Source organism: Anastrepha ludens, chromosome 4, assembly GCF_028408465.1.
Source record: "Anastrepha ludens isolate Willacy chromosome 4, idAnaLude1.1, whole genome shotgun sequence".
Lineage (NCBI taxonomy): Eukaryota > Metazoa > Arthropoda > Insecta > Diptera > Tephritidae > Anastrepha > Anastrepha ludens.
The window spans coordinates 62,631,918-62,651,081 of NC_071500.1; the positions used below are offsets into that span (position 1 = coordinate 62,631,918).

At 36.2% G+C, this 19,164-nt stretch overlaps 5 protein-coding genes across 6 annotated transcripts in view; 2 read left to right on the top strand and 3 right to left on the bottom strand.

Annotated features, from left to right (window-relative positions):
* LOC128859552 (zinc finger TRAF-type-containing protein 1 homolog) overlaps positions 1-4,239 on the bottom strand; it is a 35,203-nt gene extending 30,964 nt beyond the window's left edge. The window contains exon 1 of the mRNA XM_054096468.1: positions 3,262-4,239. Within this exon, the coding sequence (XP_053952443.1) occupies positions 3,262-3,762 (501 nt within the window). The 5' untranslated portion in view covers positions 3,763-4,239. The remainder of the gene's footprint in view (positions 1-3,261) is intronic.
* A 2,909-nt stretch (positions 4,240-7,148) lies between these two features.
* On the top strand, positions 7,149-9,073 carry LOC128859551 (folliculin). Of its 2 annotated transcripts, XM_054096467.1 has the most exons (6): positions 7,149-7,248; positions 7,316-7,695; positions 7,780-8,301; positions 8,357-8,618; positions 8,688-8,790; positions 8,845-9,073. In XM_054096467.1, exons 2-6 carry the CDS (start codon positions 7,321-7,323, stop codon positions 8,963-8,965), a joined length of 1,383 nt encoding a protein of 460 aa, XP_053952442.1. In that variant the 5' UTR covers positions 7,149-7,248; positions 7,316-7,320; the 3' UTR covers positions 8,966-9,073. The 2 variants fall into 2 exon arrangements, with proteins under 2 accessions (XP_053952442.1, XP_053952441.1); XM_054096466.1 differs by lacking the exon at positions 7,149-7,248 and having other exon boundaries at positions 7,259-7,695.
* Positions 9,074-9,719: 646 nt separating this feature from the next.
* LOC128859555 (60S ribosomal protein L18) lies at positions 9,720-10,861 on the bottom strand. Its single transcript, XM_054096470.1, has 3 exons — positions 10,771-10,861; positions 10,536-10,622; positions 9,720-10,340 (listed from the first exon to the last, which is right to left on the bottom strand). Exons 1-3 carry the CDS (start codon positions 10,771-10,773, stop codon positions 9,864-9,866), a joined length of 567 nt encoding a protein of 188 aa, XP_053952445.1. The 5' UTR covers positions 10,774-10,861; the 3' UTR covers positions 9,720-9,863.
* A 2,376-nt stretch (positions 10,862-13,237) lies between these two features.
* On the bottom strand, positions 13,238-14,354 carry LOC128859556 (vesicle transport protein USE1). The gene is made up of 4 exons (XM_054096471.1): positions 14,099-14,354; positions 13,829-14,037; positions 13,455-13,775; positions 13,238-13,400 (listed from the first exon to the last, which is right to left on the bottom strand). Exons 1-4 carry the CDS (start codon positions 14,239-14,241, stop codon positions 13,357-13,359), a joined length of 717 nt encoding a protein of 238 aa, XP_053952446.1. The 5' UTR covers positions 14,242-14,354; the 3' UTR covers positions 13,238-13,356.
* A 455-nt stretch (positions 14,355-14,809) lies between these two features.
* Positions 14,810-17,923, top strand: LOC128859557 (ras-related protein Rac1). Its single transcript, XM_054096473.1, has 2 exons — positions 14,810-15,855; positions 15,910-17,923. Exon 1 carries the CDS (start codon positions 15,090-15,092, stop codon positions 15,666-15,668), a length of 579 nt encoding a protein of 192 aa, XP_053952448.1. The 5' UTR covers positions 14,810-15,089; the 3' UTR covers positions 15,669-15,855; positions 15,910-17,923.
* The last annotated feature ends 1,241 nt before the right edge of the window (positions 17,924-19,164 follow it).

The following is a 19,164-nucleotide window of genomic DNA, read 5'->3' on the forward strand; positions in this document are numbered from 1 at the left end:
CATTGTAGCATTAGAATATATTCCAAACAAATCCAATCTAACAACAAACAATAAATTTTAACAAAAAAATTTTAATCCAAAAATATTTATTAACAAAAACAAACAAAATTCATTTTCCAAACACAGAAAAGTCTGCATACTTTGTAAAAAGAATGTGTTTCACTTAAAAGGAAATAAAAAGACAACCGAATTAATACTTGGTGGGTCCGCCACGACTTTCTAGAACAGCATTTAATCTATTTTGCATGGAATTTACCAATACTTTTGTGTAATTATTCGAAATTAAATTCCACTCTTCAAGTAAAGCATTTTTGAGGTCCTGTTTTTTTTAATTGTCCTTTTCCTAATGCGACGATCCAATTCATCCCAAAAATTCTCTATGGGGTTCAAATCCGGTGACTGGGGTGGGGAATGAAGTTGAAGGGGCACATTATATAGTAGCCATTCTTAGACAACACCCGCAGTATGTTTTGGGTCGTTATCTTGCTGAAAGTACCAACCCGCCATAAGACCCAGTTTACTCGCGGATTGCTTCAAATTATCTTTGAGAATGTCCAAATATACTATGCGATCCATATTAATATCAATAATTGTTAAATTACCCACCCCAGCCGCTGACATGCAGCCCCAAACCATTATGGAGCCACCACCGTGCTTCACCGTAGGAAGCAAGTTTTTGGGCAATAATGCTTCATTATTTCGACGCCATACTTTTTGTTTGCCATCATAGCCCAACAAGTTGAACTTGCTTTCGTCACTAAATAAAACATTAGCCCAAAAATCTTCGTATGCATCAATATATTTCTTAGCAAATTCGACTCGTTTCTCCATATTTATTTTGCTGATGAATGGCTTCTTTCGAGGCGCACGGTTGTGGATTGCATTGCTTCTCAATAAATGTCTCACCGTTTCTGGATGCACTGAAGCAATATTCTGATTTTTCAGGGTTTTTGCAATTTCTATTGCTGTTATTCTTGGATTTTCTTGCACGTCTAACAATATTTTTCACTTAGCACGAGGAGTCAGTTTAGGTGGGCGACCACTTCTTGGTTTGTTTTCTACACTATTAGTGTGATTATATTTCCGAATAATTGTTTGAATGCTTGATTTTGGATGTCCGACCAGTTCTCCAATCTCTCTTAAAGATTTTTTTCCTTATAATATTTCACAATTAGCTCACGTACTTTAACACAGATTTCTTGACCCATTTTGGTTAAATTAACACAGCTAAAATATTAATATCGAAGAACTAAACTTCTTTCTAACTAACGGTATCTAGTAAAGACGCCTGAAGTGATTGGTAGCACTGTTTGAGTACAGAACTGCATTTTGTGTACTCCACTACAAAGCCGTATGCAGACTTTTCTGTGTTTGGAAAATGAATTTTGTTTGTTTTTGTTAATAAATATTTTTGGATTAAAATTTTTTTGTTAAAATTTATTGTTTGTTGTTAGATTGGATTTGTTTGGAATATATTCTAATGCTACAATGTTCACAGAAATCTCCAAACCTCGCTTTTCAATGGGGTATGTAGACTTTACTGTGCCACTGTATGCATATTTATACACCACTACTACTCAAAAGCAAAATACTTTTGTGAGCAATGAACCTTTAATTTTAATAACTTGTAAAATAATTTACAAATAAATTATTAAAACGAAATTTAAAAAATTTACTCGATTGTTTCCCATGCAAAATACTTATGTGAGCCACTGTATATTGAATTTAAATTTTTCATAAATTGCGTTTTATTATTTTCAGCTCGTTTGCTGTGCATCTTCCTCACAGTACTACTTTAGTTCTATTTAAACCAGTTACTCACGAACTATTACATTTCTACCGCTCCCAAAAAGAGCACAGCACTATCATATTTGTGTATACACATTCACATACATTCTTACACACAAATGTACAATAAGATCTACAGCGAAAGTCCATACACCTAAACATTGTACCATACATCAATTGCGAATTTCAATATTACCCTAGATATACATAAACACGTAGTATATATATATATTTTATGTACATATGTTACATACATTATGGCTGGTTTTTTATACTACATACAGAACTAAAAAAAATATAAACAAAATTTCAAACGGTATTGGATAAGTGCAAAATGGGGGTAAGAACATACACAAATAAGCAATGTGTATAAGTTATTTTGTACGTAAATAAAAACCTTTACGTGTGTGGCAAAAGCCAAGAACGGAAGCAACGGCGTGCGCATAGCATATAAACAAACAAATACCCTAGCCGTGTTTCATCAGCTTTACAAAAAAAATTTTTCTGTATATACATATGTACATACTAGATACGTGCACAGTTTTTATTGTACAAGTATGCATGTATACAACAAGCAGATAAGTAAAAACAAACTCAGCTGAGGCGATTGAGATAGACGAACAGCCGATCTGATACGTAACCAGTCAGTCGGGCATCTAGATATAGCCCCACCCTTCGTCCCTTGAAAAAAAAAAAAAAACAAAAACAATTAAATCGTTGGCCACATTCACTACGTATTAAAAGAATGATTTTCCACCACTGTCAATAGTAACCAAAACAACCACAATTGCTCAGCAAGACACAAAAGTTAGGCCAGAATATCTGTAGCATTTTTATTAAATTTCCTATGTATTTATATGTATATATATGTATATATATTGTCGTTAAAGAATTTATTCTTCAGGATTATAGTTGAAGATTGCATTTATTACGTTTGCGTTTGCTATAATTGTTATATAGATTTATATTACTCTAAAGTGAGATTTGTATGTTGTTACATCAAAAATTTAAAAATATATGTGTACATATCCCCCCAGAAAAATCCGAAGCAAAAGTGACACACAGCTGATCTTGCCCGAGTTCCTCCAATTAATTCCAGTTTAGTTGAGATTACCATGTAAACAGTGCAGGAAGGAAAGTTTTGGGTTTGGGCGACAATGAGCTGGCAACGTGCTTACAATGTTTAATCTTCTACGTCGTATTAGAATTTATTTTATTTTTATGTTTATATAACTGATTAGGTACTCTTGTTTTACCTAAGCCTTAAATTCCCCTTTGTTTTTCAATCTACCGTTATCTTTTTCCACTTTTTTATCAGCACTTCAATTTATATTAAAAAAAATATATATTTTTAATGTAATGTTTTGATTTAACGATTTAACACATCAAATTAGTTCCACGAAAACAAATTATGAAAAGGATTGTTGTCACCCACCACTAATCTTCACATTTTTGAGTAGTATGGGTACTCACCTGATACATGGCTGTCTTCGGCAAATCCAAGCAAACAGCACAACATAAAATCCCTCCCAGACGGAACTCGAGCTTTTCGTGTTGCGATGAACTATTACCACTCCCCGCAGATGTACTCGGATGATCGAGCATTTGCTTCTTAGCTGGTGGTTCCCCGGAGTCCATTTTACCCCCACCAATACTCGCCGAATTACTACCACCCACTACACCACTACCAATCACTCCACTATTAACCAAACTTGTATTTTCACTAGCTGCACCATCTATTACCATAGATCCCGAATTGGTGACTGAACTCGAGGATGTGCCTGCGCTGCCTCCATTACCTCCACCAACTGTGCCAACAACGGGTTGAGATTGTTGTTGTTGGAGACTTACTTGGGCACTGCTGTTTTCGCCGAGAAGCTCGCCGGACGCCAATAGTGGGATAGAATTTAAGCTCATGCTACTGGCGGCCGAAGACGGTTGCTGGACAACAGCACTTGATTCAACGTCAGCCATTTTTTTTTTCCAATTTTATTTATTCTCTATATTGCTACTTTTTTTTTGCTTTTCCACCGAAGCCTGCCTGTTATTATATTAAATGATGCACGAAACACGACTCTGGTCTCCTCCAACCGAGTTTTCGCTAATATACGAATGAGTTCCTCTTATCTGCCCCCTTACAATCGATTTTTCAGTTTTGCGTTGCCTAACTTTTTTCTTTGCTCGTGAATTAGTTCTTCTTCACTCTTTTCTTATGATTTTGTTTTGAAAACTTTGTAAAAATAAATCTTAATTTTAGTGGCAATTCTCTTTTTATTTCAACTTCTCCGTTTAATAATTTTTCAGTTTATCCAAGTCCAAAAACTAAAAATTTATTGAAAACAAATGAAATTGTTGCTCTAACTCCGTTTTTCTTTTTTGGGAGCAGTGCTAATAAACTCAACCGTTCAAAAGTTTGTCTTTATTGGGCAAATTTAACTCAAAGAATGAATTGGAAGAACGAAGGGGAGATAATATTTATTTCTCTCAGTGACCAGTGTTGCGTTTTCTAATAAGACCGTGTTCAAAGCGAATTAATGCTAGGTGATGGCAAGAATGATGGAATGCAAGCAAGGCGAATGCATATGAGTAAACACCAAGGCGAATTGAGTACTGATTTTTTACCTTTTTTTCGCGATTTCGACAAGTCTGACGTCAGGTCCTTTGCCAATAAAAGAACAAAGGGAGTAGAAAATATACATGTCTGGGAAAATTCAGTGAACAGCTTGGCAATATTGTGATTTATGAGATTTAAACTAAAGAGAAAGCGAAGTGCCGCGTGCTAAATTGTGAAAGCACACATTGATATAATGCCTCCAAATACAAACTTTTAGGTTTTTAAGTCATCAAGAGAGTGTTTGTGTGTGTGAATAATTTCATTTATATGGCGCTCTCTTAAGTTGGATCGTGTCAGTTTACATGCAACGCACGTGTATGTCGATGGGTGAGGGCACTTTAAGATAAGCACTCACAAGATATAGTAACTTGTATTTTATGCGTATATACAACAAAACAAATATCATCTAATAAAAAGACAAATACAACTGCTGTAGTTGCAATCCCATGACAGCGGTTTCTACGTATAGAAATGACTCGGGTTTTCCCGTATCGTCACAGGAGCAGCAAGACTGCTCCAAAAATTTCTCCTAAGGGCTGGCAGTGAACCTAAATCTGACCACAAAGTGCTGCGTTTGTCAAAGATGGTTAAATTCAAATTCAACATCGATTAGATGTAATCAGTGGAACACATAAGGTGGTGGTCTTTAGACACACAGGGAGCGTTCTGCACGGTGTGTGGCCACATGTTGCTCCCATCGACTTTCGCCCTCTCTGCGCACCATTCAAGTTTAGTCACGTGACTACATGCAATAGTCGGTGCCACTTTCTGAGATGCTCTAGCCTGCGCACCATTCAAGTTTGATCACGTGACTACATTGTCCCCTGCTCCGCACCCATAATCGTCCATTGAGACGCGGACGACTACCACAATCAGGTCACAACCGCAACAGCGGAACGCACAGCAGAACCACCATAAACAATTCCACACGCCTCTCACATCCCGAATTACGACTCTCATCTCGTGGAGTTTTAAGTTCTTACAACTGAACTGCAACAGACTCGAGTAAGATTGACGAGATAATCGACTTATGTGTCGACATAGAATCTTAATAGAATCCGGGGAATACGTCCCAATTTCCCAGCTGATGCAACCGTTTTAGTAAACGAACGTGACCGCCTATGCCGGGTCAATCCCGGTGATCCCCGAATAAAGGATCTCAATTTGGAAATACAGGAAGTGGTTATCTAACATAAGTAGACCAAATAAGAGGAGCGTATGAAGATCTGCAATTTCTGGTGTGGGTAAGTTCTGGTCCACTGTAAGATCACTGTCGCGTTCGACGAAGCACATGGACAAGATGTCAATCATCTTTAGAGGTTGCACTTCGATGGACCCGAAATTCACCTTGCTTCCTCCGATCGACAGGTCCAAACGTCGTGCCACCAAACGACTGCACAAACTACCGAACATCCATACGACACCTTCTTTCTCCAGTGATGAAATTCAGGCAGCCATAAATAAACCAAAATCTCCTAAATCCATTGGCCCAGATGGACTTAACATGCTGATGATGAAAAATCTAGGTCCATTGGGAGTAGGTTATCTGACAAAAGCGATAAGCTTGTCCAGTGGCTATTCTCATAATTCCTGACAAGTACAACGCAGAGATACTGATCACACTACCGAAACTTGAAAACCCCGTCTTATCGTCCGATAACTCTCCTTTACTCAGTAGTTAAGAGACAAGAGATCCTGCTACTCCCACTTTACTCCTTTACAAACCCACTCACTTAACAGTTCTTTCCCTCTGGACCCAACCCGTCGAAACAGCACTTTTTGTGGACCTACCGTCCGTAAGTTACATGATAACGATCGGTGCTTGCAGCACACCAGCAGGGCTTAGTATACTGCTACAACAACAACAGAAACTGCTATAACTACCCAGAAGATTGATGGCGACATTTAAAGCAATTGACCAACCGGTTCTGAATTATGCTGTGCCTTTCTGGTTGCCAGACATGCCAAAATACTGTAATCGGGACAGCCACGGGTTGCCTCTTGATATCCCCTCTACAACACTCCCTCTACAACACCTCCTCTATAACACCTGCCAATCAAGGAGCATAACAAATGCAGGGAAAACAGTTTCTACTCGAATGCTAGCGCATGTTTCCCCCCCTAGAGACACCTGCTTGAAACTAAGCCGCCTTCCAGGCACGTCAGGAGGCATCTCTTCAACTATTCCGACGAAATCCAGGACATGACAACTACTGGGCCAGGCAGTGTTTAGCCATACGCTAAACCGAGTCCAAACACCACCCATAGCAGACGAAGAGCTCTGGCTACTCCGAGGGACCCACATAACCTTGGCACAATTACGTCCTGGGTACTGTAGCAGACTACCCTCCTACCTATCTAGAATTGACCCCGAAATACCCAACATATGTCCAGCATGTGAAGACACTCCGCACTCCACTCCCCTTTTCACATGCTCCATCAAACCTACTCACCTAACGCCCCTTTCCCTCTGGACCCAAACTGTCAAAACAATAAGTTTGGGCCTACCGTTAGATGAGCTAGACGAAGACGACCGGTAACTACATTGCGCTGAAAGGGTTTAGTAAGCTGCTACAACAACAACAATAACTACCCAGACGATCTCAATGTAAAAATCTCAAAAGATCCACAATGTGAAATTCATCACCATGGAAATATAATTGAGTTAATTACTTGCCAACACATTGTACACGTACCTGATTTGGATACAATAACATTACCCATAATTCATTCACTCACAATCATACTGTGCACCGGCACTTATGGTATAGTGCGTAATTAGTGATGCCGCTCTAATTCGTTGAAAGGGCCGAATAATTCTCTCATACATGACACTGGGAACGAAGGTAACTTAAAACACAAAAACAAAAGAATAATTTTAAATATTTTCTAACTTTTCTTCCGATACTTTAGGAAATATGAACGCTGTTATAGCCTTGTGCCACTTCTGCGAAGCGCACGGACCTGGTGCAATATTTTGTACCCAAACACTACGAGACACAAAACTTGAAGAGCTCCAGTTGGATCAACAGCAACTAGATGGCAAAATGTGCTCCGCCTGCAATTCACTTGGACAAACCAATGGTTTATACAGCAAAGATAATGAAAGTGGGGCGACTTTTTTAAGCACACAAACCGCTGCATTGCCTGACGTACAATTGCTCGTTAAACAAGCAGCAGTACGGAGTCTTAGCTGTGAAATAAATTGCAATAAAGACGGTGGATTTGTATTCTTCGGGGACTCTTCAAGGGGACATGTATTAAGCCACACTTTCCAAGTCAATGATCTGCAGGTAAGTTCATTTGTAAATGAGATCAGTTAACTCCTGTAGGGTAATACACGTGCCCAATGATAAACTAATTCTTAATGCTTTCAGGCTCGTGGGTTTTTCCAGCTCTTTTCCATTATTATACTTATGAAGGATAAGTATTTTCTCTTAAACACGAAACCCTTTCTGGCAGAACATTTACGTAAAATTTCTGCAGACATCCAAATGTCTGCAAAAAAAATTAACGAGGAGACAAAAGAGCTTCCTCGACAACGTCGTTTATCTAGCGCTCAAGTACTGGTGCAAACACCACGCTCTTTAGTGGAATTAACTGGAGAAGAAAATATATATGCATTTTTGCATTCTCACTTTTCTTGGGTACTGTTAGCAGGTTCACGGTTCCTTACGGAGCATGTTACTTTCGGAAATCTACCGTGGCTGCCACCACAAAGTAGTGATAGACCGCCGCAACAGCGACTGACATATAATATTACATTGCCAATGATACAAAAGTACGAAGAAACTATTAATGACCCAGAACGAGAAGAATTTTATTCACTTCGCCATGTAAAGGAGATTGTCCGCCGAGAATTCAACACGGTTGTCTACTGTGCACTAACAGGCGTAAAGGTGATCATCACTTAAAATACCATTCAGTTGCGAAAATTTCATCTCTAACTTGTAGATAATTGTTCGTGGAAGTTCAGATAGTACGCTAAACTTCATGCTTTGCCTGAAAAAGCTTTTACCGGAGCCGATGCACAATCTCATGCGCATTGACGCACAACATCAGCACTCAATCAGCTCTGATTATAAAATTATATCAGTATCGAATGAAATAGCAGTTCCTATTGCAAGCAGTTCCGTGTACCGTATAGATTTTTTAGGTGGCTCAACAGACGGGCATAAATGTTGTGTAAAATGGCCCGGAGAATTGCCCAAAAAATGTATGTTAACTATGTGAACATATATTTTCATTCAGTGTTTACTATTAACTATAACATACTATTTCTTAGGGCCAGATTTGATGGTGAAATTAATGAAGGCAGTGGACGAAAAACGTTTCACACCTTTAGTGTTAAATAAACAAACAAAAGTTCTCATTGAGGAGTGGAAAAAGTAGGTAGCATCATTCCATTTGATATTTTTTTATACCTATGTAATTTTTTATAGCAAAGTTATTTGCTTGAACCGTGCAACGTCGTCCAATGGTCAGGCGAAACTAAGAAAAGTATTAGGCGTGCAACCGCAAGATCAGCCATTAATTAATTACTGGAGTGGACATTTGCAATAAGACGTCACTATAAAAATAATATAAAAAAATTCTGAAAATAATGAATTGTATACAAACACATTATATAAATACATAAAAATCGTGTAATATATTTACATGTTATATTAAGAGTGCCTTATAAATCATTTCATAGATTCTATTTTATTTTTTAATTTTAAAAGCTCACATGATAATAAAATTATTAGTAAATTCAAGCAAACGCAGCAACACGCTGGTGATGTGTGTTGGATCAGATACGACGGAGTAGGTCGGTGTCCTTTAGAAATGTGTAAATGCTTCAACCACGTTATATTATACAGTTCTTCTGTCGTTTCACAGTTAAGTACAAAAGATCTTAAAGTCGAAGAGTAAACTTCCTTTTCATTCATTCAAGCATAAACTTACTTTAACTTGAAAGGATAATTAAAATAGCACTGGGAAACTGGCCCTTACTCCTTCCTGATGTCGACGTCCTAATATTTTATTTCTGAATTACTTGCGTCAGCGAAGGAGCTCAGACCGCTAGCCACCTCTAGGAGGTAACTACTTACGTCAGCACTACTATTTTAATTTCTAGAGTAAATAACAAAATTTTGGCACAAAGACTCTTCCAAACTCGGTAAGTGTATTAAATGATGCTAGTTGTTGCAAAATTACAAAACTGAACCCAGAATCGAAATATTTTATTCCTTTTTCCCATATTCAAAATGTATAAACACCATTTTAGAACTCTCCCAGCTTTAAACAAAGTAATTTTTCAATAAAAAATACCAACTTTTTGTCTTGGAAAACATTAAAAGTAATTCATCTTTTATTTGTATTGTTGATATAGCCCAGGTGACATGCACTATATAATATGAATCGCACGGTCGCACAGTCTAATATATAACTAACGCATAAACGCACAAATCTTGATTGTTTACTTTTTGTAACCGCAGCTTGACCGACGACCACGAGCCCGCTCAAATTTACGACCCTTTGATCGCACATATGGTCGGGTATGCGAATGTGGAACACCAGGAGCCTTTCCAAAGTGTTTACAGGCTGTACGTGCAGTACGTTTTCCTTGCAGTAACAATGTGTTCTTACCAGTAGGCGATTTAAGTGCCAATTGATCGAATGTCAACACTTGACCTCCAGCCTTAATGATACGCTCGCGAGCTGTCTGCGTTACATGCAAAGCGCAAATGGTCATCTTAGGCACTTTCAGAAGACGGATGTCATTGGTAATAGTACCAACAACAACAACGGTAGCTTCTGGTTGACCAGCTTTCTTGAAAAAACGGCTGACACGCTGCAAAGACATTGGCGGGCGGTTAATTTTGCTCATAAACAGACGTTTCAATACGATGCGGTTGAACTTCTTGTTGGTACGACGCTGCAGAAAGCGGTACAACTAAAAAAAAGAGCTGATTAATATAATATACATCAAAATATGTAAACTGTACATAGGATGCAGTTTAGTATTCGTATGCATTATTGCTCAAAATCAAACGAAAACAGAGGTTGTTTCTTGTTCGAGTGGCATAAACATATATGAGAATGCGAACGGAATATTATTCACACTGCTTATCCAATGTAAAATACCTACCTTGACAAGAAGGCGCAAGTAAACATCTTGCGATTTGGGCTCAGTTCTACGAACTTTGCGATCGTACTTGTGGCTAATATCAATACCCTGAAATAGTGGAGAAAAAAATTTTGTTTAGATTTTATTCACCATTGATATCCACAACTTTTGAAGACCCGATATATTAAGAAAAATGTATATAAACATCGATGTTTTTAAATAGATTATTTGAAGAATAAACTTTTTGAGGTCTTACCATTTTGGTGACCGGAAAAAGAAAGAGATGTGCGATTGGTACTACTGTTGTACGATTGACAGTCGCCAATTTGACATTTCAATTGCTTTGTTTAGTAAGCGCTAATATAGTTATCGACTCGGTATTAAATTTTTGATGGTTTTCAATGGCAAATTTCGATGAAATTGCCATTCAAGATAGCAAAGTGAATGAACTTGGCAATTCATGTTACTAAATAGCATACCATATATTGCCAATGTTTGTGAAACAATGAGCTATCATTTTGCATATTTGATAGTCATTAGGTATTTTTGGACCACACCACAGGCAGCATATATTTCAGATGAAATTGACAAATCGCTAACATAGAATAAATGAGACGTTGCGGAAACATGCGAATGAGATTGAGCGTTTAGCGCATTTGGAATATGCAAAGGAAACAGCAGATTTCGTGAAAAAATGAAGTGCCAAGCATACTTAACACCGAAGGAGACATTTGCTAAAGCAGTGTCTTTTGCACTGGCACAGGAAAGAGCATATTTTATTGTATATTATATTAATCATCTCTTTAGTTTAGATGTATCGCTTTCTGCAGTGTCGTACCAATAAGAAGTTCAACCGCGTCGTATTGAGCAAAATTACAGTAGCACAACGTGGGTTGTGTCGCCTTCAAGGACCATCTTTGAAAGCGGTTTAAGGCTTCCGGGTGATTTAGCGGTCTGAGGAGAGGACGAAGATAGACATTGGGAAACACTGCAGGGTGATATAAATGAATGTGATGTGGTGTATCGTATACAGCAATGCAAAATTGGAGAGGGGAAAGTAGTTCACCTGGAGATATAAGTAATACCGAGCGAATGAGATACTAAAATAAAAGCATAAATTCGCCTTCACACTACTACTAGGCATAAACACGCAAACAAACACCATTTGGAAGTTTTATATTATTAATTTGTTCTTCGGCACTTCGTTTTCATTAGTTTACATCTCACAAAATCCAATATTACCAAGCTATTCACTGAATTTTCACAAACATGAATATTTTCTCCTACTTTTGTTTGTTTTGTATTGGGAAGGTAGCTGACGTCGGATTTGTCAAAATCGCGAAAAATACAGTAATTGCTTTGGCAAGGCGCCAGCTAAGGTACCCAATTCGCCTTGGCTGTGAATTACGGTACTTTATTTTGTAGTGCAAATTTCAAGGTGGATCTAATAAGGTGACAGCATTCACCCAGCTGAATTTTTCGCCGTAGGTATGGCTTACGTCAAAATGATATGCTTTGTTTGTATGTATTGGTATGTTTACATTCGTATGTTTACATTTGCTTGCTGATTTTGACATGATGCTTGCACCAAACGCAACAACAAATACATGTTGGGTTTTACTTATATGTGTTTGCTGTCACCTGTAATAAATTCGCCTTGATTTATTATTACTCGCATTGTAAAATTTTATTAATTTGTGTCAAAGCCGGTGAGAGCGCGTTGACAAAAATATTTCGAATAAGGAGGCTGCCATAAAAAACATACTATTAGAAATGGAGGAGACAGAGGTGAAAACAAAAATGCACAACTTAGTTCATCCGAAGACAATTTGGCTTATTTCATTATTATTAAGGTGTTACTCAAGGTAATAAAAAATTTTTAAAACAATTAATTTTTTTTTACTCCATTATTATTAAAATAACCTTTTTCTAGTTATCGTTAAATTTTTGCTCGCTACATTTCTTTGTTTTGGTTTAGCCTTTCGTTAGGTTTGACCGCTGATTTCGTTAAATTTCCGATTAAAAATCGGAAGGTAATTGAGACTTAAAGAACGTTCACATATGCAGTAATTAGCAATAACTCCACAAAATTAATGTGCCCCTTCACAGATTACCTGCAAAATTGACAATCAGCTGCAAAATTGGCAACATCAATGCGCACGCCACAAATAAGAGGAGGAACTCGGGCAAATACCCAAAAAGGGTGTACGCGCCAATTATATTTATATAATAGAAAGCCAAACCGTCTATGGACACACGTTATTTTCTGTATATGAATGCATAGTTAAAAATATCTAACTATGCCGGCGTCCATTTGATTTAGTTTTTACTTTGACGTTTCTCTTTAAATTCGTAAAAACATTTACCGATAACAAAGTAGTATGTAAAAAAGTATGGTAATAGGGATTATTTTATAATCTCAGATTTCGGGAGAGAAATATTGTATGGGTAATATCGCTTTTTAATTACGGATTGGGAGTTAGTACGAAAAACAGATAATCTACTTATATCTGAACGTATTATTATTAATTACTTATAAGTGAGGTAATTGGCATATGGCGAATTATGGATTTCGAAGAGTAATTGGGAAATGAATTACGAATGAGAGAGTATTACGTGCCGTGTGAACATGGTTAATACATATATCTTTAAGCAAAGACTTTGTTTTCGATATTTTAACAGTATTTTCAGTCATTTTAAAAATTTGAATAGCCATACACTAATTGAAGTAATTTTTAATTCAACTCTATTATCTAGGTTTATTTAAAAATTATTCTTAATTATAGACGCACTTTTCAAATGCACATAAATGATGGAAATTAGTCCACGAGTACTTAACAGCTCACACTTTTTTCTTTTTCATAACTTTCATGAATAAAACCATGCCTGCAATTTATAAATATTAAAAATTAGTGAATAATTAGACTTACTTTAACTTACCAATGAATACAGTAATCACAAATGCAAACATAAGCCACATCCAACACTTCCATGCATTCCGAGAGTGCTCAGCTAACTTTTCCGTTTCTTTATTTAGTGAATTAATATTGCGATCAGCCATACTTGTAGATTTTGATACAATTTCGGTATCCTTTTTAATGATGCGATTTGCAGTCTCTGTCTGCTCCTTCAAATTCCGCGTAAGCGAGAGCATATGTTCCGTAATTTTTTCTTGAGCTTCATTATAATATTTAACTGCTTCATTCATGCCACTTGCATTAGTTGCACTTTCATCCGGTCTTCGTCGGCGCAGTTGATCTTCTATACGTAAACCAGTATGTATAATGTTATTTAAATATTAAAAATAGAATTACCATTTAGTAACTCTTTCCGTAAATCTGCGTAGTGCTTGGAGCTTTGAAGTTGTTGCATTTCTTTAAGAGCATCGTCACCTGTTTCATGTGCTGGTCGTAGTTTTGAGCGCAAGCTCTTTACCGGCGGTGGGCTGTCAAAGTAGTTGGTAAGGATTTTGAGTGCATTTAGCCGCTTTGTATAATCTGGAATTTTTAGATTACTGCTAATGCTGCAAATAAATCAAGAAAATATTTTTCTACCGGACTTAAAGTTTTGTTTATGGTACTTACTCGTCGTGATCCTTAAGCTCTTCTATCATAGTGTCTAGGGATTTTATAAATTTTTTAAGCCTCCAGTAGTTTGCTTCATCCTTTGCCAACTCCTCACAATTCGATAGAAGAGTTCTGATATTTACGTTTAGTTTAGTAGCCATAGCTTTCGCAAAAAAACACGTATAAATAATAAATAGGAAAATTAAATATAAGTCATATCATTCTCTGCTCGACAATTGACAGCTGGCTTTAGCAGGGTTTCACACCACTTCAATTTACTGCAGAATCTATTTTAAGTCAAGGGACATTAATCAGGTAACAGTAGTTGGGTTGCAATTTTGAATGTTTCTATTTATTTGGTCTTTAAAGTGCAAAATTTTGTTTAAGTTTTTCTGAACTCTTGATCATTGTTTATATAGATACCGAAATTCTATGGACCAAAAGTGCAGGTGCAAACTACATTGTTCTTGCTGTTTTTGCTGTACTGTTTAATGCTCCTTGCTTTAAGCTATTTTTTCATCAGTTGTAAACATATTAAACAATAAATATACACAATTTGAAAAACTAAGTAAATTTAATTTTTTAGATAATATTTAGTTACATAAAAAAATTGTATATAATTTTATTTTATAAAATTAAAACTATGTATTTTGTATCTATAGTCTTGGCATTACTATTGAAGTTGGCAATTAACAATTACTACTACTTGTCACACTGAACACACCTTAGGTCAGATTGGTTGCATTTCTCAACGCGTATTTCACTACATTAAAATCACAATTGCAGGAAAATCTGCGGAAAAGTGAACAAAACGCACAATCACACCACAAAGAAATAACTTTACAGAAAACAATAGTTTTTGATAAAGGGAGAATTTAATTCGCACATATAATAGCATTTAACTAAAAATTGTTAGTTGTTTATCGCGTTCAACCTACATATATATATACATATATATATACATTTCGATTACGAGTGGAAGAATTTTTAGTTCGCCGCCACTAGTAATATGCAAGCCATTAAGTGCGTCGTGGTAGGTGATGGCGCGGTTGGTAAGACCTGCTTGCTTATTAGCTACACAACGAATGCCTTTCCTGGCGAGTACATCCCCACTGTGTTTGATAATTACTCAGCAAATGTTATGGTTGATGCGAAACCTATTAACCTCGGTCTGTGGGATACAGCCGGACAGGAAGACTACGATCGATTACGCCCGTTATCATACCCGCAAACGGATGTTTTCCTTATCTGCTTTTCGCTGGTCAATCCAGCGTCATTTGAAAATGTACGCGCTAAGTGGTATCCGGAAGTGCGTCATCATTGCCCAAACACGCCCATCATACTAGTAGGAACAAAATTGGACTTGCGCGACGATAAAAATACCATTGAAAAACTGCGTGACAAAAAATTAGCACCAATTACTTACCCTCAGGGATTGTCTATGGCTAAAGAAATTGGTGCTGTTAAATACTTGGAGTGCTCAGCACTTACACAAAAAGGTCTTAAGACAGTATTCGATGAGGCCATTCGCTCCGTTCTTTGCCCAGTACTACAACCTAAATCTAAACGTAAATGTACGTTACTCTAATTTGCCGCTTGTCCCAGCCGTGCGTCGTACAATAGACGTAACACTCCGAGTGGAAGGCAAACCAATTGAAGTTAAAACGGGAAAACGCCCATCGCTTGTAAACAAAATCGAAAACAAAGAGAGATATCAAAACTAACCAAAAATAATAGAAATTAACTTTGTATACCAAGCCCTCGATGTTGCTGAGGTTTGTGAATGGTCAAATTCGTTCATAATCAACAATTAAAGAACTATTTAATAGGTGCAAAATACCATCAAGTGTTGGATGTTAAATTTCGTCGTCATTATCGTATATAAAATTCTTCACTAATCTAGAATTTAGAGTACGAATGAAGTTATTTGTAAAATAATTGAAGCAGATGCCATCTTTGCTCCATATATTTTCGCAATGCTACATTATCAGCGCGAATGACTAATTGCATTAATTTGATATATGTATGTATATTCTGCCCTATATTAAAGCGGGTTGAATAACCAAAGGTAAACGCAGATTATATTTTTCAAAACAGTGTATACATTAGCTAGGTGAGCGCAGTCAATGTACCAAGACACCAGTTTTGAATGAGGCACTTACTCAAAATTTTTTGCAAATACAATTATTCTTCTCTGCTATTTTTTGAGCGATTAGTATTATATACAATTTTTATTGTTTAATAAATAAACTTTATAAACTTCGTTTTTTGTAAATGTTCCATTGTGCATTAATTTGAAACTAAAAGTTTTGATGTCTATTTAAAAATAATAATAAACGATGACACATTATTAAATCAAATAATAAAACGAGCGTTATTTAATGAAATATGAAATAAAGAAACTGAGAATCAAATAATGAAAAAAAATTATAAAAAGAAATGCATAAGTGGAAGATGATTTACGAAAAAAATCGATAATTGAATTACACGAGAAAATGTATTAGAGCAGTTCATATAGTATAATACCTATATAGGCATCTAACCAAAAATTAACTACGATTCAAAAAATATTATATAAAACTTAATAAAACTCACGCATATTCAAAACCAATTAAATGTTTGCAAATTGTCTCTATAATGTACTGTAGATGTATTAAAACCAAAAATATATATGTAGATGCTGATACGAGATCTTAAAATCATAGGTGATTAAATATCCTTGAAATTTTACGATTTTTTAAGCGCTTAAATAATTTGTAAAACATGTAAATGTAAAAAAGTGCAGTATGGAAATACATAAAATTAAGTACGAATCATACGTAGGTATATTCATAAACAAAAAAGCAACCTTCATGCAAATATAATTTTTACTACTGCTATAAAAAGATTACTTGATGTTAATTTCATTACAGATTAATGGAATTAATAAAAAATAACAGTGTATGTCTCTGAGAAAAAAACAATGTGTTATATTTTATTAAGTGTTTTTGGACGCATGCATTTTATATACGTATGTACTTACATACATATACATATATCTAACCGATATATATGGGAGAGCTGCTAGAGTAGATACAAATTCTTAATTAGCGTAATAAGTTACAAATCAGTGCTGGATTTGTTGGAGCTTGGCCGCTGCAGCCGAATGGCTTGCTGCGTGACTACAATACGGAAGTACACGGGTTTGAAGCCCCGGGCACAAGGCACGAAATGATCGAAACAAGTTTTTTAAATAACGGTCGTTCCTCGGCAAGTAATGTCAAATCTCCAAGCGTATATCTGCCATGAAAAAGCTCCACATAAAAATCATTTGTACATATATATGTACATACATATATGATAAGTATTATGTGTGGAGTAACAGCCCTTTATCGGATATAAATCTGCTGAAGTGACTATTCTTGACTGGATATAAATCTGACCCCTTCCGGCAAGGTAGAACCGACTGTTGTTGTAGCAGTTTGCAGGTCGCTGCTTAAAGCAGTGAAACTAACAGTTCATATCAGCTCTTCTAACTGGTGGGTCAGGAAACGGATGGTACCAAAGAAAGGGACGGGTGTGGCTCGTTAGTGAGTGAGTCTAAGCGAGTATACGAAGAGAGAGTTAGTGTCATGCGTGGTACTTTTATGTCCCGTAAATATGTTGAGCATGTTGGGGTCCGTTCCAAATAAATGGGAGCTTAACTTGCAACAGAATCTAGGACGTAATTGCGGGAACATTTGCCTACTTAATTTATATTATAAACAATCATATTTAGTAGTTAAGAATTTGTGTACCGATGCATTTTATTAATTAATGCTATCGAATAAGAAAATCAATATCGAATAAAAATTAAAAAAATTATTTATTCGTCGAAATTCGATATTCTCCTGGCGAAATTGAACATATTTATTTTATTTTTTTATACAAAGATTTTCACTCCTGCCATCATTTGATAGCAGCTGCGGCCGATAATATAAAACAGTAAAAAAATTATCCATCACATAAAAATTGGGGAGCAAAGTGACAGTTGGATACTGTAGAAACGCAAGGATGATAGATTACAAGGTTTGTGCTTCCGAAGCAACATTGAGACAGTACCTTGATAGGGGATTTGGCGAGCAATAGAATACAAGACAGCGTCTCCATCAAAGGGAAATTTCTTAGTTATGAAGAGAAAGAGTATGCAAAAGCAATAGAAGCTGCTAAATACTACAAATTAAATACATACACCTATACTTCCTTGTCACGGCGTCATTGGCATAAAAACGCAAAAACTGCATTTGGAGGAATTTTTATTATTCGTGGTTCCACAACTTAACGCGCTACACTTCGGTTTCATTAGTTTGTTTAAAAAAGTCACAAACCTTCAAATTACAATGTTAACAAGCCATCCACTGAATATTTACAAAGAAGTAATTTCTCTTCCTTTTGTTTGTTTTGCTTTATATTATATTATTATAGTTCACGACGTCAGCCGGTTGGAAGGCGCCACTTGTAGCTTCTGTACACCGTGGGGATTCGGCAGCAGAATTGTGCCCGTTAATTTCACGTGTATTTTTACGTTCTTACAATCAGTCGTTGTTCAGACGGCAACGATAATATTATCTATACTAAAATGGAAAATTTAACAACAAAAAATAAAAATGTATAAAGTATAGTTATGGGAATTTTTTTTGGACAACACTAAAATGCTTAAACAAATTCAGCTAGTATTCTTGTCTGTGGTAGAAAGTTTTCGCTTACGCTCTTGGTTTGGATTGATGGTTGGGGCTAATTTTATTATCGAACGCAACTAAAAACTTTCTATTTACATAGAAATAGATACATACGAGGTGGGTTCAATAAGTACTTATGTTAGAAATGAAGACCCCATTTTTTCAAAAATGTTTTATTTAATTTTCAAAACAGTCCTCTTTTAGAAAAATACACTTTTCCCATCGTTCCGACTATTTTTTTAACCCCTCCAAAAAATAGGATTTGTCGAACTCTCCAAAATAAGCCTCTGTCTCGACAATGACTTCCGCGTTTGAACTAAATTTTGTTTCCACGAGCCATTTTTTCATGTTAGGGAATCAGAAAAAGTCGGGTGAATACGGAGGGTA